We start from the raw sequence: 23,986 nt of genomic DNA, 5'->3' as shown, positions 1-23,986 counted from the left end.
CGCGCGTTTATTAGCGGTCTAATAATTTTTCATGGATAATATCACATGCAAAGACTCATTAACCAAGCCGGTATCGGTTCGAACCGGAAATTGGCAAGGTTCAAGAGTTGTGGATGATTTAGATCCCAGAGAGAACTTCATGAATAATGAAAAGTAACAAAACTGGTCAAATAGGGAAACAAAAAAAAAATTGAGACAAGTTCTTGGCTCAAATCTGATCATGTCAAGAATCAGGAGAAGCCAAGTGAGTGAGGGGACTCCAAATCAGAGAAGCATCTCAGTGATCTGAACAGCGTTTAGAGCAGCTCCTTTGCGTATTTGATCTCCACAAACGAATATGTCCAGTCTGAAAGTTCACAAAGTTATTATAGCCTTTTAACTTAATGGAAAGAACTCATATGATCTTAAATTTAGTAGAAAAGAGAGTGAGACTTAACCCGAAATTGCCATCTTGGGACACGTCTCGCCTGATCCTACCAACCGCTACATCGTCTTTGTTAGAGACATCAAGTGGAGTAGGGAAGGTGTTAGAGGCACGGTCGTCTATAATGTAAACTCCAGGTGCTTTCCTCAATAGCTCCCTTGCTGTGTTCTGTTAAGATAACAAAGAACTTGATCATAAGATTATTTTTTGTCGCGTAAGAAGAATCACAAGCTCTCTAAAGATGCTAGCAGAACAAGTCCAAATAACAATTCTAAGGTGATTTAACTCTGCAAGGTTCCTCAAGAACTATCCAAGCTTACTAACGCTGATCACAGGTCCTTGGAAAAGAAGTTAAAAATGCCTATAGAATGCCGTTTTACCCATGACTCAAATTGAAATTCACTATGAACCATGCTTCAGAAACTACTAATAAGTAATAACAAACTTAGTAGAATACGAGTTTGAAGTGTATTATTATTACCTCATCGAGGGGGTTCTCAAACTGGAGATTCACACTCTCTGCATGAGCACGCATAACCGGAACACGTATGCACGTCGCTGTTACTTTGACCTCTGTGTCATTCTGCGAAAAGCAGGAAAAGGTAAATAGCCTCTTAACATAACCAGCGTTATGAACAAAATATTAGAGTGATATTACTACAAAACAGTTCTTCAAGTAACCACTCACCCAAATCTTCCTTGTCTCTTTCACAAGTTTCATTTCCTCTTCGTTGTAACCATTCTCAGTGATGGGAGCATTGTGCGAAAACAAGTTAAATGCATACTATCGAAGACAACAAATCAATCAAAAAAGTAATTCAGAATCAGAACACTAAACCACCATTTGAAAATTAAACTATAAGCAAAATTGACTATTCACCTGCTGGCTGAAGATGTTACAAGTCGGCGGCTTACCGGCTAAAACCTAAGCAAACACCAATCCAAACTCTCAGCATTATCGTTAATCAAAGTCAATGGAATGGTTAAAAAAAGAAGCAAAACCTCGCGAGTCTGCTGCACAAGCTCCTCCATCGCTGCAGCACCCGCACCACTAGCTGCTTGATAAGTACTAACCACCATCCTCTTCACCTGTTATAACCAAAATCAAAACGTTACTCATAGCACAAAACGCGAAGACGTTGGCATTGCAAAAAAAAAAATCGAACCTTAGCGTGATGATGAAGAGGCGTAACAGCCATCAAGCAGATAATTGTAGAGCAATTAGGGTTCGCAATCAACGCCCCTTTCCCCGTTCCGACTTTAATCCCTTTCATCGCCTCGGGATTCACTTCGGGAATCACCAGCGAGACGCCGTCAACCATCCGAAACGCCGAGCTGTTGTCAACGACGATCGTTCCTCTCTCCGCCGCGCGCGGCCCGAACTCCTTGCTTATCGATCCGCCGGTGCTGAACAGCGCGATGTCGACTCCCTCGAAGCTATCCGCCGTGAGCTCCTCGACGGTGTACTCGCGGCCGTCGAAGGCGACGCGTTTCCCCGCGGAGCGTTTGGATGCGAGCATCTTGACGGAGCTGTAAGGGAAGTCTCGATCGGATAGGACGGAGAGGAACTCTTGTCCGACGGCGCCTGTGACGCCGACGACGGCGAGGGAGGGAGCGGATTCCTGGAGAGACATTTTGACTCTTGCGGAGAAGGCTCTGGGTTTGGGTCTGAGAGGGAGCCTGGAGAGGAAAGGGGTATGCGGGGTGTGGTGAGTGAGAGTCGCCATTGTCGCCGTCGTGAGGAGGAGGAAGAAGAAGTGAGACTGAGGTTTTGGAGGCGGCTGATAAACCAGTGTGTTTTACAGATATATTAAGCAAATCATTTTCATAAACAAAAAACAGCAAGCTTTTCTATTCTAAGAAACTGAAACAGCAAGATGTTTGAAAGTGGTAAGCAAAAGCGATCATCCATTCCACCAGATTGGGTATATTCACACAACTTTCTCATGTGCTTCATTGCTTCTTTTGGAAATCTCAAGTAGTTGAAAAGTATTGTTCTAATCATGAGGTAAGATTATATCAATATGAAAACTAATGGTATGGATTCAAAGCGCAAAGGTTTAGCGTTTAAATGTTTAAATGCTCCCAAAATTTTAGAGTTAAGCATTATGGTTTGTTGTTAACATTCCTGGAGCAGCTTGAGGAAGAACATCTTGAAGTGCTGTCTTAATAATGTATAACAATCGTCAAGAATCGAAGATACACACCAAAACATGGGAGACAAATATTAGCGACATATAAACCATATGAGTTATCGTGTGTGTGCTTGCGTGTGCAGCAATGGATTGGAGTTTAGATCTTCCAACATATCTAATAATAATGTAAGTAGTGTGCTCACACGAGCAAAGAAACTAAAGATATAAAGAATATTTGCCTTTGATCACACCTTACTTCCAAGCCACGGCATCAATGTCATCTCTAGCTTGTTTGTAGAGCTCGAGCCGTTTGGCTAAGGTTCCTCTTCGTTCCATCAGCTGTGGGTCTTCGTCCAACATCCCCCCCAGCTTCTCCTTCTGCACCCATTTATTTTACTGAATCATTAGAAAGTGCTCTCCACTCTTTAATATGAAAGGGTAATCAATATTGTTTACCTCTTTCCTGCCAACTTGAGCGTAGAAGAAGTTGAGGAGCGATCTCTTAGCTTCTCTAACTTGGCAGTAAACAACAGCTTTGGGAAGAGAAATTCTCAATGTGTCACAGACCATGTTTATGTACGCACTCACGTTGGATCCTGGGGAATGTAATTCACTGTCAAGACACGTTTGATTTGTCTCATTCGTTAGTAAGAGAAGGTAGATTCACGTACCGATCTTTCTGAAGTGATTATCGGAGTGGATGTCTGCGTTTGGTGGTGGAGCATTTCGCTGGTTTGGTTTCTCTTTCTCTGGCTCAAGGTGAAGTTTTCTGAAGAACTCAACCGTGAGGTAGCTGGATTCCATGTCCACGAGACGCAGAACCGTTTTCCTGCTTTCGTCTCTGAATCTTTCGAGAGCTTCGTTTGCAGCAGCTGCTATATCACTTGCTAGAGTTGGGAACCGCTTCAGCTCCTGATAGAAGAAAGAGCAACAAAGCCATTTTAGGTTTGTAACAGAACGTAAAGAGCTAGGACGAGTTCTCACAACAGAAGACATCTTCTCACCTCTGTTTCTGAAATCGACTTACTGACCAGCTCTTTCAGTACAAAATGCACCTAGGAGATATTAAACAGGAGTCAAATATAGTCAATTTATTGGAAATTAAGCCACGAAAGTGTTTTGACAAAAACAAGAAAGTCTCATAAGTACTGGAATCTAGTAAGATTCGGAAGGCTTACTGCATCCACGGTGGCTTCAGCTGGTCCTTTGAAATAGCTAATGGATCCATCAATGAGCCTTCTGTATCCTTGTTCAGGAGCAATAAGATGTGGCTGATAACCATCTGCTTCTGAGACTACCTTCTGAACATTTCTGGTAGAGAGATGTCGATCAAAGGGAAGTTTCTTTAAGGCTGCTGGTAATTGATGGTCAAAAACTCCATAGATCCGGTCTCCACCAGGTCGTCTGATGCAAACAACATAATCTATACATGAGAAAACCGAATTTGCCAGACTTAAATTGTCAAATAATGTGAAGCATTTTTTGACAAACATCTATAGATGAGATGGTCATCACGGTAGAAACTTTTTAAAAATTGCACATCCTTAGTATGGAAACTGAACAGATGTTAAAAAAAGTAAACACTGGATCATTTTTGGGTAGAATACTACTCGTGAAACACACCTTCTTTCAAACCATTCCTAGACTCCAAACTGAACTTCGCAGTGTTATATAGTACAGAAAAGAAAAACATTCATGAGCAATACGACTAAGAAGCAGAATAACTAAATCGCTTACCCTCCATCCAAGTGCTCTTTAAAGACACGATCAAATGCCCGACATAGTTCCAATATGGTGTAAAGTTGTGCCTGGAATAAAAATGGTGAGTAAATCCATTTGATTCTGATGCAACTCTGAATACCGATTACATAATGGTTTAAGAGCTTACCCCTGAATCTACAGCGATAGGTCTCCCAATCCTGTCCAGCTCTGCATTTATCTCATCGATGCTTTTGTTGATCAAAGCAACAATACTGGGGATTTTTTGCCTGATAACAGTCTCTAAGTGCTGACAGAGAGGAAAAGAAAAGTTGACGAATGTCATTGCCTCATCAAAGCTTGATTGCAGTGAAATCTGAGCGAGTAAATCTTAAGGGTACCTGAGACAAGAGTTTTGCTAGATATTCTGATCCCATCCTACTGGCTAAATGCCCGTATTCAGGGCTTGTTTCAAAATATTCACGCTCCTTCCTACGCGCAGCAATCATATCGACTCTCTTATTGATATCAGCCTGTGAACGATTCACAATTCCGACCCAGGGATGTTGCAAACGGTATGACCTTCCCTCAAGAACCTTAAAAATACGAGCGGAGGTGTCAAAGTAATTACACAAATAATTGATTTAGCTGAGACCCCAAGCCGCAGGAGTCGATAAAGATCCTTACATCTAGACAATCAGTTCCTTTATCCATGATATCAAGCTTGGTTGCCACTCCAAAAGTCCTTTCACCTACAGAAAATATACTAGAAAGTTTTAGAAAAATGTTGCCGGGGAGTCAAAAGTCACTACTTAGTAGTAACTAGGAAGCTACATCTAGATGGTACCTGTAGGATCAACTTCTCTAGCAAGTTTTATCGCGTCTGAGGTAGCAATATCTTGATTAGCTGGAGAAATAGCCAATATGATGCAATTTGGCTGCAGATAAAACATATCATATTATAAGCAACACTATAGAGAAAAAGTTTGATTATCACTTTCATATCTGATAGATATTTTTTCTGAACATATCAGTGTGCGAGGATGATCGAATGCATAGTTCAGTTCAGCTTTAAATAAATGAAACTTTTTCAACTGACCTTCTCAACATAAGAGCGGACCATATTTTCAATGTCTTGGACGATACTATCCGGCTGTCCCTCTACAAGAGTAGCATTCAATCAGTAAAGTATTTAAGCACAAGGTAAAGGAAACAAGAACCAATGATGTGACGTATCAAACTCTTACCCACAGCAACCTTCGTCAAACCCGGAAGGTCTATGAGCGTCAGGTTAACAACTGCAGAGAAAGTATAAAATGAGTTATCAATGCAGTATTTTAAAAAAGGGATGCGGTTGGTCTTAAGCACAAACCATTAGGAGAATAAATGCTGAGCTGAATCGGTTTGTTTGAGATTTGTTTGGACTTCCCAGTAATTCGATCAGTTTCATCCTCGATTTCCTTCCGCACAGCAGCTGGAAATAGAAGAATTTATATCAGCCCCCTAACCTAGCTTTCTGAATCTCACAGGTTTCAGCAGTAAGTTTCATATTGACCTACCAAAATCAGTAAACTTCTTCCTAGGAGCATGAAGAAACTCGGCATACTCTGTTGTTCCCTCCTCTGTCTTATGAAGCTGCAACACCAATGGCCTCCTTGTAACGATACCTAATCAATCAAATGTTCACAAATCAGAAGCTATTGTGTAGATTCTTCGAGGTGCAAGAGAAGTAGTTACCAGATCCACGAGGTAGAAAGTCTCTTCCCACTACACTTTCCAGAACTGAAGATTTTCCGGAACTCTGATTCACAGCACCGAAGCAAATCCCAAAGTGAGATCGGATCTAACATACAAAACTCTAGAAAGAGAGATCAAACCTGGCCACCGACGACGGCGACGGTTGGGAGAGCTTCCCAGAGCGACATTCCTTCACCGCCGTGATCTCCGAGGACTGTGCAAGCTCTCTGGATTTTGTTAATCAGACCTATCAAACTCTTCATCGTCGCCATTTTTTTACTGGAACGGAGCAAAACCTCGCACCGACGCTCAGATCTAAGATCCAACGAAGCTTAGTTTAGATTATCGGACGTTGAGATTCAAAACGTCCGGCGAGTTTAATCTATCGAGGCGGTAGGTAGATTTGATGAGTATAACAATCGATGGAGCAGAGAACAGAAATGGAGAAGTAGGCCCTACGCATTCAAATCTAGCGATACTTTTGGGCCGAAAGTGAAAATCAAATCAAATCTCATGTCCCGGGATACGCGTACCGGTCAATGACATGGAGCCGGTTCAATTCATGTATTTGTGTTCGGTTCAGTTGTGATCATTTATCTTTTTTTCTTATTTTTACTGTATCAGATTATTTTGGGAGTCTAGTAGAATAATTCTCCGGCCCAGTCTCAGAGTTGGGCCAATTGTCCAACAAGCTATAGACCAATTAGCTCACTTCTGTTATTTCAATTGCTTACGACTAAAAAATTGGACTTATAATTGGCGGGTTGAGCCGGCCCGTGCAGTAGTGCAACGCATGGGCGACTCACAAAGGTCCAGATAGCAAGCTATCTTAATGGGCCTTCTCCCTTAAAAAATAGAGTTAATATCGTGTGGCCCGATGGGCCACATATCAGATATTAAACTGATAAGAACAGATACTACACTTGATCTTAGCCAAAAGGCCGAGAAAGGTATGAATTGTTAAGAAGCCTGGCCTCTTCTTTTATACTAGTTATCATGCCTTCCACACTTATTTTGTTAGCGATGTGGGACTTTGTAAGAGTAAGAATAAGATAAAACAAAACACTCTCTTTGTCTCAGCGGGTTCTAACGATACTCAGCCGACATGTCTTAAGACTAAAGCCAATTAAGCGACCAATTAAGTCTTTGGGAGAAAAAACTGGAGTTCTTCTTCTACTCTGATGGGTTTAATCTGGACAAGTTGGTTATAGGAGTGATTATTCTGTATAATCTTGTTTGCAGGCCATGTATATTCGTGTCAAGCGCATGAAGACCATTTACTTTATGCAATGCGATCCGAGAGAGACGGTTTTGAATGTTAACCAAAAACTGCTTGCCCTCATTGAGCAACCCAGGTACAAATCAGCGTCTGGTCTTAATGTCTACTGAACAAGTGTTAAGAGGAGTCCAAATCTATATCGGAGCAGAAGGTATCATACATTTGACAGTCTATGCCAATGCAGGGGGAGTGAATAACACTTGTTTAAGTCCAAAGAAGAGCTATCTGACAAATTGAAAGCCTAAAGATAACACTTATCTAAAAAAATTAGCATACATGAAATATAAAGTAATTATCTCCAATACTATCTTACTGCTAAGGACACTGATTGCGACTGCTACGAATGGTCAGAGTCGGAAATTTCAGGGATTATTATTATTTCAGTAACAAGTGTGCAATTGTGTGACTTAAGTCTCTGTAAGAGCTTCTGATACATCATCTTGAAGTTTGTCAAATCTAGCATACGATAGACTCACTATAAACTTCATTACTGTAATGCCACTTACAATATCATCATTAGTTCATTACTCTTTTTCTGAAATATCATCTGGTTTGAATATGACAATTAGAAATCAACAACAGCCTTAGGTAAAGAAATTACATATTGTTTATATCTCTATTCGTAGTTTTCTCTAAGTGATTTAAAGACAAGAAAGCTGCCTAAAACCTATAAAGTGAATCAATAAGATTTGAACTACGCAACCACATTACCACAACATATCATAAGGATGTTTTTGATATGTTTGAAGCTACAAAATGTTTCCATAAAGAAAATCTTATTTGGAAAACACATCAATTTTTTTTCTTTATAGTATATATATATTAGGATTCAAGCTAGTGTGATAAGTATTTTCTTAAATATTTATCGTACACTGGAAAATTCTAAAAACCACCGTTAAAATAAAACAATTGTTTAGCTTCTCTCTGAACTATGTATGTTGTTGATTTGTCAAAAAATACTATGTATGCTGTTGTTGTTGCGTTAGAGTATCACACGCTATATGTTAGTGGTGCCTAAAGTTTCCCAATATTTTAGAATTCTCATATGGTCGTGGGAAAATTTATAAACTGATTTTTGTTTAAAAGATCAATAAATCTAGAATTCCAAAATGTCACGGATTTGAAATCGTTCATTGTCACAACTGTTAAGAAATTACACGAGATCGTCAGAACCATCGTAAATGACAACATCGCCTTAAGAAACCCTACGAGAAAAGAAAATGGGGTTCATGTAACGTTATTACCAATCAAACGCTATATTATATAAATATGTAAAGTCGGCTACCTCCCCACTACATAGTATACACACTCATTTACAGAAAGTGGCATTTTAAGTGGACTTTTCTTCTTAAGAAACATTCCGTGAATCATTTACTAAAAAGATAGTGGCATATTTTGCATTCCTATATATGAATATTTAGCTTAAAGCGCTAGATTTTTGTGAATAATCCCGATATTCTCTTCAGATACAGAAGAAAGAAGTTTCAATTTCGAGTCCTATATGGTTTTCTCTTATTAAATCACGCACTATAATTAGTATAATTTAAAACACTTGCCTACTGTAATAAACAAAAACATTTAGAGGAAATTAATAGAATGTTAATAATTACACGCGTGCGCGCGGATATTTTCTTCGCGAACAATTTCTTTTTATATGTGCAGAAACAACGAAGGTAGGCGAATCTCCACATAGCTCATCCGTGATCTAGTGAGTCCCATCATCCTAATACTCAACCGTACGATTGTTTCTTGGTCGACATTGCAAGTGGTTATGTCCATCCAAAATATAACCCACGACCAATAGTTTTATTAAAAGATACTACTAGCATTTAACAATTGTGTATAATTGTTTATACACGCATGCTAAATACACATATTTAAATGTTCTACTAAATATATAAATTGGTTAGATACAAAAAAAAAACTCATCTTATCAATTGTGCTATACGTTTGTTATCTATTATGTAATAGATATACACGAAAAAAGATTCTCATTGTTTTATTGAAAACCCTAAAGTATGGGGTTTCTTTAAAGGCACGGCTGAGAGTTGAAACTACCAAGCCTTCGTTCACACACCAACCATGGATAAAACTGCACCAGACAATATGATTAGTGGCAATAATGTGATTACAGTGACCATTACAAGGACACACATGTCAATTTATACCTCCACTCCTCAATGCCTACATAAACCCACCAATCTTTCAAGTAAATTAAACACCCAAAACCGCAAAACAATAACAAAGTAAAGACTATAGTAAGATGGCAAGGCAGCTTTATACGACGGCGTTTCTTCACTTAGCCACCCTACTCTTCATTTCCCGGACAATCTCAGCCGTCCGTTTCCCTCCGCAACCAACACCAACCAACGATCTAGATTTCATCCGCACGAGCTGCAACGCAACGCTCTACCCTGACGTGTGTTTTACGTCGCTAGCTGGCTACGCCTCCGCCGTACAAGACAATCCGGCGAGGCTAGCTAAGCTCGCCATCGGCGTCTCTCTTTCCCGCGCAAAACACACTGCAAGTTACCTCTCAAAACTATCACGCACCGCCGCCTCCGCCGCCGTACACGACTGCGTTTCCAACGTGGGAGACGCCGTGGAGCAGATGCGCGGCTCGCTCCAGCAGCTCCGAGAGATGAACCACCGTCGTCAAGGAGCTCCGGCGTTTAGGTTTCAGATGAGTAACGTGCAGACGTGGATGAGCGCGGCGTTGACGGACGAGGAGACGTGTACGGATGGGATCACGGAGGAGATGGAAGACGGAGATACGAAGACGGCCGTTTGCGAGAGGGTCGGCGACGTGAAGAGGTTCACGAGCAATGCGCTTGCTCTAGTCAACACATACGCTAATAATGGAGCCTAGCACTAGGCCTTTTCTTATGACGTTATATATAAATACTTGTGTATATGTATAAACTATAATGTATAATCAGTGTGCTTAGATTTTGTGTGTACTCGAGGCTATGGAATCGAGTTTTGACTGAGTTGGAACTCCGAGCTTGTGTGTTGCATTAAGCTATAAGTTTAGTTGTCTTTAAACCAAAACAAAGTTTGATTGTATTAGTAGATGTCGATCGTATTGTTTATTATACGAATGATGGAGAAAAATAGATCAATTATAGATGCTTTTGATAAATAGTTGGATACATTTAAAATAAACTATACAGGCTAAGTTTTGAATCTATTCGTGAACATGGAAATGTGATATGGATGAATTTGGACATATAACGAGAGTTGAAACCCGTGAGATGATTAGAAACATCTGACCCCTACCTAAGTTTGTCTATTTGTGGCCTATTCAGTTTTTTACGAAAGCAACGTCTTTAGTCACGGATATGCCAATGTACAAATTCACAAAGTTTTTTTTTTGTTATTATAGCTGTGGAAATTCTTAGAGAAGATACATTTAATATGTATAAAAATATAAAAAACTGGTTAATCAGTTTCATGTGATAGGTGATTCTATTATTTTTGTTGTCACATGTTACACCGTTACTATAAATCATTAGAAATATTTGATTTATACAAAATGATGAATGAGAAAAATGGTATCACGACATGATTTATATAATAGACTAAAATGTAACGATGTGGAAGGAAACATAAACAATCAAGCGGTCAAGCATAGCTTCTAGTAATAGAGTGATCAAGAAAACGCAAGCTCAATCAAGCCATCATCAGGCTACGGAAAAATCACACAAAAGTTCAGAATCACAAGACTGATGCTCATTTGGAAACTGGAACCATTCGAAAGGGACTAAGATAAGTCCATTAATGTAAAATTTCATTTAAATAAACGACAATGTCCAACCACATCTTCAAGGATAAACTTAACTTAAATGATCCCATCACACAACGGCAAAGACATTCGCTTAGCCTTGTCAATCCTCGTGCAAGGTTCCCAACACATCCTCATCCCTGAAGAGATGGTACCTATATGAATACCAAAAAATTAAAGACTTTAATCCAATTCTAAATTGTAACATTAACATGTATAAAAACATGAATGAGAATATGCAAGCATGGTGTTAAATTTCACTAATCAGATATTATCCAAATTGAATTATCTAATAATGCTAAGATGAAGCATCTACAATCAAATGTAATACCAACAAGAGAGCTGGTTCAACTTACTCCTTCTCGCCGAGCTTGACCTGAGTACCTCCGTACTCTGGGAGAAGTACAGTATCGCCTTCCTTAACCGAGACCGGAATCAATTTCCCGTCCTTATCTCTCGAACCGGGCCCCACTGCTATCACCTTGCCGGAGTTCAGCTGTAATAAAATCATCCGGAAACGCTTTTGAGGCCAAATCAGAAGATCAGATCGTTAAAAAAGAAAAACAAGCGATCTTTACCTTGGAGGCTTTCTCAGGGAGGAGGATGCCGCTTTCGGTTTTGGCAGGCTGGATGACTCTCTGCACCAGGATCCGGTTGAACGTTGGGACCAGACGCTTCATCATTTCTCTCAAATTCTTTCTCTCTCGGAGTTGAATCGATATTCAATGGTTGAAAGAGTTTTAATCGGTAGAAGACGGAATGATCTAGATCGTAGGGTTTAAGGGGAACGAAAAATGGGCCGTGGGTTTAGAAAAATCATTCGTACGTATTTGGGCCTATAATATTATCCGTGATTATTTAATGGGCCTAGCCCATTTTCAGTACAGAAACGTTGTCGCTAAGTGGAAATAATGAGCAAAGGGGAGCTAATTGAGTTGGTTGGACAAGATCTCAAGTCAAGGCTGACTCTTATTTGATCAAAATGTATTTATGCGCATGGTGTCTAATAAACTCCTTTCTGTGCTTCAGCTGGATGATTTAGTAAAATGAAGTTTGTGTGAATATTAAGTTGAGAAAGCGCAGGTGGCAAATTTGTTACAAGTGGCAGTTTCAAAAGCTGGGCATTTTGTTCCGACATACAAAGCTGTAAATTCAAGGGATTTGAGCAAGGTTGTGTTCTTTTTGTTTGTAAAAGGCTTGTTCCTTTGGTAATGTTCTTCAATTTTAAATGGAAGGTCCAAAATAAGATTATGAATGGTGCCTACTACTAGCTTTAGGTTAGTTCACTTAATAATAGTCTGCTTCTGTACGTACTCCGATATTCATTTGTACGGGCAATTGATTATTCTGTCAATACAGTACGAATTGGTATCCACATCTTGGATATCATTCTGCTTATGAATTATGACTTTCCTCAAACTTCCTTAAAATATAGGATAAACAAACCAAAAGGTTTATTAAAATTAAAATTTGTAGATACAACAATTAGATGGATTAAGAAAAAGCATGTAATGGCGATTGGAGGCGGGATTGTGAAAGAGATTCAAAGTGAAGAGTATAAAAATACTCTTAACACAAAGAAAGCACAGAGAAACCCGTACTATGAAGCCATTTTTTCGATTTCGGAAGAAGAGGCAAGGGCACCCCGTAGAAAACCTACAGGTATTTCAGAGCTATTGATTAAATCTCTCCCCTTTTGATTTTTACCTCTTTCTCCCATTTCATTTTTTTTTTCTATTAAAAACATTCGCGCAAACGAAAAAAAAAGAACAGAACGATTGATTACAGTTTCGACATAGGAAAAGACCGAAATCAAACTAAAAAGAACCTAAAGAAAGACGGCCCTGCCATAATTTATGGATCTCGCAGGTTTTATATAGTGCGCATCGCGAGACAGCTAGGGCTGACGATAGTCGTTGAAGCTGGGCTTACCTTATATTGAATTTAGAGTTTAAATTTAGCTCTCAAGCCCATTGGGCTTCAGTGTCCATCGTTCGGTTGACTGATATAGTACTCTCCATTATTATTAATCTATTAATTTAGATCACTTAAAGAATTATGTAATACAACACTTGATTATTTACATTAATAATAAACTAATTATAAATTTGACTTTTTTTTAATTAGAATTTTTTTTTTTTGAGAAAATATCTAAAAATATCTTACTTAAAATTTTAAATATTTTTATAAAAAACACATTAATTGATTTCGTAATTTGTAATATAATATTGTTATAAATCAATGTTAACTAAAATTTTATTATAAAACAAGAAAATAAAAATCATATACTATTTTCTATAAATTCTGTAATTATATTCAATATTATATAAAAATAAAAATAAAAGGGATATATGAATTAAATATGAAAAACATTATATTAAATAGGTAAATTAAAAAAATATTTTTTAAAAATTATTTCATTTAAATAAATTATCACTCATCATTAAAATGTGTTAAAATTCGTAATATATATAATATTTTTATGCAAAAATAAATTTATTAACATAGGTTAAACTCTTATATCTACAACTATATATTATTTATTTGTTTATTTTGAAACTCTCAATATTATATTGTTTAAAATTTTTATATACAAAAATATAATATTATATAATAACATTTAGTTCATATACTATTAAAAAAATTTATTATTAGAAAACTATGAAATTTTAGTAATTCATTTAAAATATTAATGACAAATTAAATTTAATTATATTTATTTTTTAAAATTATAACAAAATCTGTTGAGAAAATTTATAAAATATTACCAAATTTTTTATTATAAATAATGTATTAATGTAGCAACAAAAACAAATTCAAAATTCATGTAATCTTCCAAACTAAAAAATAGTAGCGTAATTTTTCAAAGTTTTCTTGAAAAAATATAAAATTTTTAAAATAAATATTCAAACTCAAAATGATAAAAATAAATTTTTGAAATGCACGACAAAAACACAAATGATATATGTTGTAAACATTAAAGCAATCTAATGTTTTGAAATCTTAATTAAAAATAAAAATAAAACTTAATATCTTAATATCATAATTAAAAATATATGTTATATCATAACATGCCGAGTAAAAAATGTAAAAAATATATACTTATACATTATATAATACTAAAATAAAAATTATATATTTAAAACATTTGTAATAATATCAAATACTTTTATAAAATGAAAAGATATCTCATGTTAAAATCTAGTGTAACATTTAAAAAAAAGTTGGACGATCAAAGAGCAAGCCATGCTAAAAAGTGGAAGCAAAACATTAAGTTAGAAATATAAACTGTATCGACCTAAAGTACGTGAACCTACCACGGGAGTCATCCCGCCAAACCTCTCCTGAAATATCAAGGCTCTAAACCCTAGATTGGCACAAGAAAATGCATGCGTCACCTCTTCTTTACAAAGGCTATATAAACAGTAGATTGGCACAAGGTTCCATCCAACACAAACACACATATATACAAATCTACACATTAACCATGAAATTTCGTGGACTCGACTTGATCGTTTTTCTATTAGCTGTGGTAAGTTGCAAAGCTAATAAGGAAATTACTTGCGAAGAGAACGAGCCATTTACATGCAATAACACTGATCGTTTAAACAGTAAAGGCTTCCCAAAAGACTTCATCTTCGGTGTTTCATCGGCTGCTTACCAGGCATGTAACAAATCATTATACATTGTTTAGCCAGAAAATTTTGACGCTGAACTTTAGTGCCGCATGGTTGTTTATTTTCATTTCAGATTGAAGGTGGCAGAGGACGTGGTCTTAACATTTGGGATGGCTTCACTCACCGATACCCAGGTATACCGCCGTTTCTCCGGTATATATATACATGTAAGTCTCTATACATTCATAGTAACGTATTTGTTTACTATCAGAGAAAGGAGGGTCCGATCTTGGGAATGGAGATACTACTTGCGAGTCATATACGATGTGGCAGGTTAATTCTCAGTTTATATATTCTCACTGTATTATGTATCTTCTACGTGTGGATTAATGACATGCAATTGTATATGTAAACTGCAGAAAGATATAGACATTATGGACGAAATGAATGCTACTGGCTACAGATTCTCCTTTGCGTGGTCAAGAATCATTCCAAGTACGTACACATTATCGATCTGTGTATACAAGTAGTGGTATATTGATTTTGATTGTTTGGAAAATTAAGTATACGATATGTACATATGCATGAGCAGAAGGAAAGGTGAGTAGGGGAGTGAACAAAGGAGGTCTTGAATACTACCACAGACTCATAGATGGCCTCATCGCGAAGAATATCACCCCTTTCGTTACCCTCTACCATTGGGACCTTCCTCAAACACTGCAAGATGAGTATGACGGTTTCTTGAACCGCCAAGTCATGTATGTTATTAGTTCATAACATGCATCTTAGGAGTAAAAATGGAAGAGAGAAAATATATAGATTATATCTCACATTAATGAAAGGATTCTAAACTATGCGCAGAGAGGATTTTAGAGATTTTGCGGATCTATGTTTCAAGGAATTTGGTGGAAAGGTGAAGAACTGGCTCACTATCAACCAGCTGTACTCAGTGCCTACGAGAGGTTATTCAACCGGAGCAGATGCACCCGGCCGATGTTCTCCAAAGGTCGATGCAAGATGCTACGGCGGAAATTCTTCAACGGAACCTTATATAGTTGCACATAACCAGCTTCTTGCTCATGCCGCTGTGGTCAATCTTTATAGAACAAAATATAGGGCGAGTACTTGTCCATTTGTAAATATGTGTAATAATCTGACATATCCAATCCATATTTAACAAATCATTGTGACCAGCAGTTCCAAAGAGGGAGGATCGGACCGGTGATGATAACTAGATGGTTTCTTCCATTTGATGAGACTAATAAAGCCAGCATAGATGCAGCTGAGAGGATGAAAGAATTCTTCTTAGGATGGTACGAATATATATATATATATCCACGAAAAAAACAAATCAATATTTTAAAATTATAAATATATGTTGTATATATAAACTACTTAATGAATATAAATTTGATATCGATCAGGTATATGGAGCCGCTAACAAGAGGTAGATACCCAGACATCATGAGGCGAATGGTAGGTAATCGGCTTCCCAACTTCACTGAAGCAGAAGCCAGACTTGTTGCGGGTTCATATGATTTTCTTGGTCTCAACTATTACGCCACTCAGTACGTACAGCCAACTCCTAACCCACTCCCCGTTACATCGGAAAGATACACTGCGATGATGGACCCAGGGACAAGACTCACATGTACCACTCTATTTCACTTAGTTACAACCTATATATATATGTATATATATATGTGCATGTGTCCTTTTGATTACTACATATTTTGTGACCGTCAATATTGCATGCTTGTGTGTTGCAGTTGTAAATTCACGTGGTGAGAAAACTGGTCCACTGGTATATATGCACGATCTACCCACCCATAATTCTATTGTTTCATTCATTTTTCTCTTCTTTCTTATGATTGATATACACATGCTGCTTCCCTTTCTGATCAGTTTGAAGAGTTAAAAGGGGAAAATAGTTATTACTACCCAAAAGGCATTTATTACGTTATGGACTACTTCAAAACCAAATACCGTAACCCATTAATCTATATCACCGAGAACGGTGAGTTCAGTTCTGTTACCCGTCTTCTTCTTTCATGTTTAATTGTTTGGTAGAAGAAATTGACTCGGTTATTGTACAATTGTTCACATACTACGTACCACGGTTCAATTAGGATTCAGTACCTCTGGTGATCAAACCCGCCAGGAAGCTGTTGCCGATTCCAAGCGGATTGATTATCTCTGCAGTCATCTCTGTTTTCTCCGTAAGGTCATCATGTGAGTAGTGGCTGCAACGACACACTATTTAATAAATATTAGATCGTCATAGGTTTTTAATGGTTATTTTTGTTTTCAGGGAGAAGCGTGTCAACATAAAAGGATACTTTGCATGGGCTCTTGGAGATAATTATGAATTCGGTAAAGGTTTTACCGTCCGATTCGGACTCAGTTACGTTAACTGGACAGACGTTAGTGATAGAAACCTCAAAGATTCTGGCAAATGGTATCAGAGGTTCATTAACGTTACCACCAAGATCACTGCACACCAAGATTTCCTCCGCTCAGGCCTCTCTTTTGAGAACAAGATGAAGACACTCACAGATGCATGAAACACTTTATCCCCATCAAGATCGCCTTCATGTCGTCTCACTCTTTCTAGCTATCTGCTCCATAGTAAATAAAGGAGCTTAGTACTGTAACTAAATAAAACATATTCCCAGTGAAAAAAGTCAAGTATATATTAATGAATAATACTTTTATGCCAAGTCAAGGGATTGAGAGAAAAAAAAAACTCAATTTAACAGGTAGATTTACATCATCCAACCAACCACACTGCATATATTAATGAAGTATCCTATTGTGATTTAAAAAAAAAAAATGAAGTATCCATAATAAAATATGATTCTTATTTATGTCAACTACAAATATCATTACACTATATCTATTTTTACATATCTACTTTCGCAACGGAACTCTCACGTTAAAATTTAAATTGGTTAATATTTATATTAACTTTAATGAATAGTTATATACAATTCATTATTAATTATATAATTAAACAATATAATTTTAACAACTAAATGAGTTATAATTTAGTTATATAAAATTTATACTGTAAAACTCGTGTATTTGTTATACTATAAATTACTATCTTCGTAGTTTTCAAAATTAGTATTCAACTAAACAACAATAATACTTTGTATAGGCTATAGCTTACTATAAACGAAAAAGTGCAATTACGAGCACACATCACATTAGGGTCCAATTTACATGTTATTTGTTTGGTTTTATAAAAGGTAATTTTAGTGACGAATATGTACGGATTAGTTAACGTGAATACTATTAGGGATAATTATGATAATATATATAATTAGCAAAAAACTTATGTTAATTTAAAAAAAGTTATTTAGATAATTGAATATAAATTAATAAAATAGAAATTTTGGCTAAAAATGAATAAGATAAGTGCTCTTTTCCAAAAATAATATTTTCAATTACAAAAGTTGAAACTAAAAAAATATAATGATGCATAATTAAATACTAATCAAACAAAAAAGTATAATGACTATATTGTATAAACAGATTTTCCAAAATGTTTATAATACATGTGTGGCTCCAAAAAAAGAAATATAAACAATAACAAGCATCTATGTATATTTTGATTAGAACCCCGCTTTATATATTGTCAATTTAAAATTTAGAGAATACAAACAATAACTGATCATATTAATCACTAAATTAATAACATGTATTAATAAGTATTCCCAAAATGATTTAAAATCATGGCTGCTACATTATAGTATGAAATAAACCCATGATTAATTAACCATAGTGGCACCGTCTTTGTACTTTTTAGTGTAAAAAAATACATGAACGACGTTGAGGTCAATGGACATTTAATTATTTGTTTGATACAATTATGAAGGGAGTGCTTTGCAGTTGACATTCGATTATATATTTTCCAGATTAACTCACAACCATCTTTTCTTCGTTGTTGAAGTGTTTACTGTACATAACTAATCTTAAATGTCCCTGTCGACAAGACGTGTAGCTGAAATCGATAAGAAATGAGCGTGAAACTGGGAGGAACGTGGTCCCATGAATGCTACGAGAAGGCAACGCGCTAATCATTTCTCCTTTTTATTTTTTAAAGCTAAAGTAAACCGTAGCCATTATTAATTTCAAAATAATTCTCTTTATAAATAATGCATCCATATCCATCACCCTGGCTCCTAAAGCAACAAAGAAAAAAATGGAAGGCATACTTATCTCATCGTCGCCACTCAGGTTCCAACCATTGATGAAGTTATCTGGAACCAAGAAGAGGATACGAACCACCGTGTGTGGCGGCTACTACTACAGAGGAGGAAGAGTGGTGGACGAGAACATGGTGATCCTTAGGAAACGGATCCACGAGAGGAAGATGGTCGAGCGAAACTATGAACCTCCTTCCCATTGGATGCAGTGGGAGAAACGTTTCTACTGCAACTACGACGCTAACATCTGTGCCGCTCTCTCTCTTCTCCAAAATTTTCTAATGAACTCTCGTCCCAGCGTTGCGTTTGGAACGATGCTTCTCCTCTTCGTTAGCGTCCCCGTCTCCACCGCCTTCTTTGCGTTTCGGATGCTTGACATCGTTTTTTGGCTTATGGATGCCACTCACGTAGGATGATCGTGTTTATGTTTTGCCTTGATGTGTTACATTTTCTTATAATCAATAGTTTGTTTTCAAGAAAGTGTTCTGTTTATAAAATACTTAGACAATTCAGTTTTTATCATTACATCATATTGTCTCCCACGACTTACTTAGAAGTAGAGATGTATTGTTGGTGGATCCAAGACAGAAAATATACACTTGAATCCCATGTCTGTACAATAACTCTCATGGATAAATCCGTCTAAAAGAAAATGTACAATGTGAAAAAATGCCTCACAAGCTAATGTACAGTTTGGCGGAATACTTAATGTACATGTCTTAATCGGAGATGACATCCTTATTAACAGGCGCTTCTGATTGGACACCACCATAGCGCAACGTCTACATGCATATTGCATGCCAGGAATGGAAGATCAGAGAGAAGTTTCAATTATGCAGAATCATGGTGGCTAAGAAATTCAGTTATGCAAGGATAGACTTGCTCCACTGCCTGCAGTGAGAAATTATCAGAGAAAATTGACTGAGATAGAAAACAAGAACATACACAAAGTTCCAACATGGTAGACCTAGAAATGTAACATACCAGTCGTCCTCCAACCAAATCATAGTGGGCATAATGTGGTCCGTCTGGTTCTCCAAGTACCTTATATGTGACCAGCTTCTCAGGGAACAGCTTAGCAGTGTCTGCCATATTCACAAGTAATCGAAATGGTGAGAAAACATAATGCATGTTTGTGCATACTAATCAACTATGTATTAAGTAGCTTAACATTTAACTTGGCATGTGTGAAAAGTATAGTGAAAGCTGAACAAGTGTACGTGCTACAGCCTTGTAGAATTTTAAAAAGAAGTGCATAACTGGGCAGAAGCACACCATTTATTTCATGTATGTATTCATAATAAACATCAATCCATTATACCTTCTACAGCTGCAGGGGGGCAGATCAAGTCCCGATCACCCGCGAGAGCTAAGACAGGGACACTGGTTCTGGAAAGATGATCCTTGTAGTAAAATTTACCACTACGGTCGCGTAAGCCTCCCGCTCGAAAGGCTGTTGTCAGCTGAATTAGAAGTTTTGCTGGTATGGTACCTAAAGGTTACAAAATAGAGAAACCACTTAATATAACCATAAGGGAAGCAAGAAACAGAGGAAACAACTAGCAGTTGTATAATCATCTCATCGCAATACATACAGGCATCTACAAGGTAACTCTACATTTATTTTTTCTTAAGGTGGATACATTTGTTTTCCATTTAAACGTACATACTTAAATGAGATCAAATATATTTACTTACAGAAGTTATTCAAGACAAGCTTCTCTAACTGTTCAGGGTGCATCATATCGGTTGCTGATATCAAATCGTTAAGCCAAGATAATACGTATGGAGGTCGCGACGAAAGAGGATAAGCTGCAGCCAACAGAGCTCCCAAAGGAACAACTGGAACACTCAGAGCTTGTGCAGGATCGGCCTGAGGAAGAAGTTTTTAGTAAGTTTGCCACAGAAGAACTTAGTGGCGGCGCATCAATTCTTACAGAAGAACTTAGTGGCGCATCAATTCTTACAGAAGAATCCAATAAAAGTAAATTTTACTTACAAGAGGTATGAGCAATTTGAGGGCAGAATCTGAAGTTGTGTAATCTACCGACGAAGCCAAAGTTGCCACAGCTGCCAGGCAAGGTTCTCGTCCCTCAAAAGCTAACCAAATGAATTAAGAAGGAATGAGTAACAGCATAAACTTCTGAGCCTCAATACCAAGATGAATATTAACTTACCACAACGTGACAGCATTGCATAGAGTAAGATACCTCCCATTGAGTGCCCAATTGCCAAAAGCTTACCGTCCTTTGGCTTGCATTGCGCTCTTACATACTCAATCTATGTCAAACCAAACAAGGAACATCCAGTTCAGAGACAGAACCGGACACGGTTATGTATAAACATTAAGCAAGATCAATGTCCCCTCACCGCAGCAGGGACATCCTCTTCCAAGTAGTTATCAAAATCCCAGTCATACTTAACAATCAAATCAAGTTGCTTCTGAAAATCCTCTATGGTCGAAGTGAGCCGCTCTTGCAAATCAATCAGCTGAGGCGAGACAGACCTCTGACCATCGTCGAGAAGATTCACAAGACGCTGAGTCAACTCCCTGATTTGGTTACCAAGCCCTGAGTTTTGCCTTGACTCGATCAAACTCAAAAGCTTTGATCTTATCTCAAGAAAGCGCTCGTACAGCCGAGAATCTTCTAAAAGCATAGCAATTCTATCAAACAACTTAGCAGACATGAACACTGACTGACCTTCGCTGAGAAACCCACTAAGTCTCTCAGACAAACGCATGAACGTTGCTGTTAACCTCGCCACGATCTTTGACTCGTCCCAAGCAGAGGCGGAGGCTTCACCAACAACGGAAACATCTGGTGCACTGTCTGTAACATCAGTAGCTTTAGCTTCTTTAGCCGCAGCTTTAGCAGTAGACTCTATCTGACGAGACAACTCGTGAGCAGAATCTTGAACGTCTTTGAGATCAGATACTCTTGTGCTCAGCCCGGCTCCACGAACCTCGAGAATCCACGTCTCGAATCCTTCACCAGACATGTGTCTCGCAAAAGAGCACTACAATTACATAAACCGTGTTATAAATGCGTGAATCAAAGAGTACTCATGACTCATGAGAAAGGAAGGCACACATACACCGGGAGATAGATCATATCCGATGGCATTGGTTCCTACTCCAGATAACAGCAAGAGCGGATGATTCCTCGTTGGAGCCTGAGAAGAATATATTAACTCAGTGTTCTAAAAATTGGTATATGCGGCCGCTCAGCTCAACAATTGGTTTTAGGTTAGTAAGTCCATCTCGTCGACAAAATGAGTCTAAATAGAACAGTTTTTTCAAACCGAATTAAAAAAATAGATCTAAGACACAGCCTAATGAGGCTCCTAACCACAGCCTAGCAATTTCTTGAACATTGTATAAACTTTGTGGAGCCATTGATAGAAAACCTGAGGGGAAGGGAAGTAGCGCCAGAGAGCGAGGCGCCAATCGCTGTTTGGAACGGTGACGTAATGAAGCTCGTCGGCGGTGCAAAGAGGCGGTTTCGTCGGGAGCTTGACTGACGAAGAGAAGGCTCTCGGTCGGAGAAGTTTCGTCGTGCGGTGACGTAACGAAGGATTTGCGGTGGTGGCGATTGGGCGGAGGAGGTAGACGGTGGAGGAAGCCGCCCGACGTAGAGCAGAGCGGATCTCGAAGGGGAATTGGGGAGGGATGGTCGCCATCGAAAAGTGGTGGTGTCTCGGTTCATTTTTGGAACGTTTTAAGGATGACCACCGGTACACGTGGAGAGACGACCGGCGATGATGTTGACCGTAAATTATTATTGGGCCGTGTTAACAGTATATGTTGTTGTTAATGGGCTTTAAGATTTTAATATTCTAGGCCCAGAAAGTCCATCAGAGACCAGGTGAAGAACAGCAAATGAAATGGAATCTAGAGAAGACTGAAGACTCGAACAACAACAAAAGCTGTTAGGGTTCCTCCTTCGTCTGAGTCTTAGATATTCCCTCTCAATCAGGTATCAACAATCCCTCTTTCTTTCTAATCAGTGGATCTCCTTTTCGAGTATCGTCCCAGGAACCAATCTGTTCTGTTTTTCTTTCTGACATTAATAAGATTCATTTCTGTATTGCAGTTTACAGCTCACGACCAATGTAAGTTTATTCCTAAAACTCGACGCTTCTTCTTTTGATTTTAATTACCGGTCTCCACATCGTGTTGAGTAGATGGATCTCATTTAGGCCTCTGAATCTCTAGATCGTGTGTAGTGTGATCGGTCCACCATATTATATAGATTTGGCTGTGGATGATGTGATGATTTTAAGATTTCTTCTTTCGTTTTGTGATCATTTCAGGGCTGACGATGAAGTTGTTGATCCAAAGAAGTACCTCGAGGAGTCTTGCAATCCAAAATGTGTGAAGCCACTTCTCGAATATCAGGTGACCTGACTGCGAGATTGATATTTTTTGCAAGTATATCAACAAGTTCGATCGAGACATTGGCTTTGTATTGTTAAGATCACTGACAAGTCTTTTTTTTTTTTTTTTTGTGTGTTTCTTAGGCGTGTGTGAAGAGAATCCAAGGTGATGACTCTGGCCACAAGCATTGCACTGGGCAGTATTTCGACTACTGGCAATGCATTGACAAATGTGTAAGTCTTTGTTGAAATCATCTGCTTTGCTCTTCACATCCATTCCTTTTACTACAGTTTGATTCTGAGATGAATCTGGATTTTGGAATCTTCAGGTTGCACCCAAGCTTTTTACAAAACTGAAATGAAATAAAGGCGAAGCTGGAGTTGACATTGTCTTTGAGTTTAAGGGATGTATAAAACGCAGTTGATGTTAAACTCTTTTTTTTTTAACTGCAAACCTTAGTAATGCCAAAAATGGCTCTGCTTCTCGTTTTTTTTGTTTCTGTCACAAGTTGCGAGTGTTATATTTTTGCTACAGACATTGTTATTCTGCTTCTTTTAAAGTAATAAAAAGCCTAATAACAAGGATTTGTTAGTTGTTACATCTAATATAAGTTCTCCAGTTTCAACTAAAAATAAGCAAGGATTTACCTCATGAATTATGTGTAATATTGTGCTTTACACAACTCTCATCACATCAACATCAACATCGTCTCTACTTTCAATG

At 37.8% G+C, this 23,986-nt stretch overlaps 8 protein-coding genes, 1 non-coding gene and 1 pseudogene across 11 annotated transcripts; 5 read left to right on the top strand and 5 right to left on the bottom strand.

Annotated features, from left to right (window-relative positions):
• Positions 1–34: 34 nt before the first annotated feature.
• LOC103836051 (aspartate-semialdehyde dehydrogenase) lies at positions 35–2,229 on the bottom strand. The gene is made up of 7 exons (XM_009112267.3): positions 1,591–2,229; positions 1,427–1,513; positions 1,305–1,349; positions 1,113–1,208; positions 906–1,007; positions 438–592; positions 35–346 (listed from the first exon to the last, which is right to left on the bottom strand). Exons 1-7 carry the CDS (start codon positions 2,149–2,151, stop codon positions 265–267), a joined length of 1,128 nt encoding a protein of 375 aa, XP_009110515.1. The 5' UTR covers positions 2,152–2,229; the 3' UTR covers positions 35–264.
• A 335-nt stretch (positions 2,230–2,564) lies between these two features.
• LOC103836050 (dynamin-related protein 1C) lies at positions 2,565–6,447 on the bottom strand. Its single transcript, XM_009112266.3, has 16 exons — positions 6,135–6,447; positions 5,995–6,058; positions 5,817–5,924; positions 5,630–5,731; positions 5,505–5,555; positions 5,357–5,418; positions 5,105–5,195; positions 4,945–5,009; positions 4,659–4,853; positions 4,448–4,567; positions 4,297–4,367; positions 3,738–3,963; positions 3,564–3,614; positions 3,231–3,471; positions 3,016–3,155; positions 2,565–2,937 (listed from the first exon to the last, which is right to left on the bottom strand). Exons 1-16 carry the CDS (start codon positions 6,264–6,266, stop codon positions 2,812–2,814), a joined length of 1,845 nt encoding a protein of 614 aa, XP_009110514.1. The 5' UTR covers positions 6,267–6,447; the 3' UTR covers positions 2,565–2,811.
• A 227-nt stretch (positions 6,448–6,674) lies between these two features.
• On the top strand, positions 6,675–9,527 carry LOC117127459 (annotated as a pseudogene).
• LOC117127636 lies at positions 6,754–6,948 on the bottom strand. The gene has a single exon (XR_004450656.1). It is a non-coding gene; the product is annotated as a U2 spliceosomal RNA (small nuclear RNA).
• Positions 9,326–10,406, top strand: LOC103836049 (21 kDa protein). Its single transcript, XM_009112265.3, has one exon. The coding sequence runs from the start codon at positions 9,537–9,539 to the stop codon at positions 10,140–10,142; it is 606 nt and encodes a 201-aa protein (XP_009110513.2). The 5' UTR covers positions 9,326–9,536; the 3' UTR covers positions 10,143–10,406.
• Positions 10,407–10,882: 476 nt separating this feature from the next.
• On the bottom strand, positions 10,883–11,848 carry LOC103836048 (10 kDa chaperonin). Its single transcript, XM_009112264.3, has 3 exons — positions 11,636–11,848; positions 11,414–11,553; positions 10,883–11,212 (listed from the first exon to the last, which is right to left on the bottom strand). Exons 1-3 carry the CDS (start codon positions 11,738–11,740, stop codon positions 11,161–11,163), a joined length of 297 nt encoding a protein of 98 aa, XP_009110512.1. The 5' UTR covers positions 11,741–11,848; the 3' UTR covers positions 10,883–11,160.
• A 2,646-nt stretch (positions 11,849–14,494) lies between these two features.
• LOC103836047 (myrosinase) lies at positions 14,495–17,399 on the top strand. The gene is made up of 12 exons (XM_009112263.3): positions 14,495–14,721; positions 14,808–14,868; positions 14,946–15,007; positions 15,094–15,169; positions 15,267–15,432; positions 15,536–15,791; positions 15,872–15,987; positions 16,099–16,325; positions 16,444–16,478; positions 16,580–16,691; positions 16,804–16,906; positions 16,986–17,399. The coding sequence occupies exons 1-12, from the start codon at positions 14,545–14,547 to the stop codon at positions 17,236–17,238; spliced, it is 1,644 nt and encodes a 547-aa protein (XP_009110511.1). The 5' UTR covers positions 14,495–14,544; the 3' UTR covers positions 17,239–17,399.
• A 234-nt stretch (positions 17,400–17,633) lies between these two features.
• Positions 17,634–19,410, top strand: LOC103836046. Its single transcript, XM_033277929.1, has one exon. The coding sequence runs from the start codon at positions 18,882–18,884 to the stop codon at positions 19,299–19,301; it is 420 nt and encodes a 139-aa protein (XP_033133820.1). The 5' UTR covers positions 17,634–18,881; the 3' UTR covers positions 19,302–19,410.
• LOC103836045 lies at positions 19,387–22,634 on the bottom strand. 2 transcript variants are annotated; one of them, XM_009112261.3, is made up of 10 exons: positions 22,294–22,634; positions 21,982–22,059; positions 21,588–21,903; positions 21,256–21,455; positions 21,063–21,165; positions 20,885–20,985; positions 20,584–20,758; positions 20,207–20,377; positions 19,870–19,970; positions 19,387–19,776 (listed from the first exon to the last, which is right to left on the bottom strand). In XM_009112261.3, exons 1-10 carry the CDS (start codon positions 22,564–22,566, stop codon positions 19,717–19,719), a joined length of 1,578 nt encoding a protein of 525 aa, XP_009110509.1. In that variant the 5' UTR covers positions 22,567–22,634; the 3' UTR covers positions 19,387–19,716. The 2 variants fall into 2 exon arrangements, with proteins under 2 accessions (XP_009110509.1, XP_009110507.1); XM_009112259.3 differs by having other exon boundaries at positions 21,256–21,903; positions 22,294–22,632.
• Positions 22,635–22,656: 22 nt separating this feature from the next.
• On the top strand, positions 22,657–23,856 carry LOC103836044 (cytochrome b-c1 complex subunit 6). 2 transcript variants are annotated; one of them, XM_009112258.3, is made up of 5 exons: positions 22,657–22,862; positions 22,980–22,998; positions 23,200–23,284; positions 23,407–23,496; positions 23,592–23,854. In XM_009112258.3, coding segments are annotated over exons 2-5 (210 nt in total). In that variant the 5' UTR covers positions 22,657–22,862; positions 22,980–22,996; the 3' UTR covers positions 23,625–23,854. The 2 variants fall into 2 exon arrangements, with proteins under 2 accessions (XP_009110506.1, XP_018509331.1); XM_018653815.2 differs by having other exon boundaries at positions 22,800–22,862; positions 22,961–22,998; positions 23,592–23,856.
• Positions 23,857–23,986: the final 130 nt, after the last annotated feature.

This window comes from Brassica rapa, chromosome A08 (assembly GCF_000309985.2).
Source record: "Brassica rapa cultivar Chiifu-401-42 chromosome A08, CAAS_Brap_v3.01, whole genome shotgun sequence".
NCBI classification, from domain to species: Eukaryota; Viridiplantae; Streptophyta; class Magnoliopsida; order Brassicales; family Brassicaceae; genus Brassica; species Brassica rapa.
This window is presented reverse-complemented; position numbering and strand designations above follow the sequence as displayed.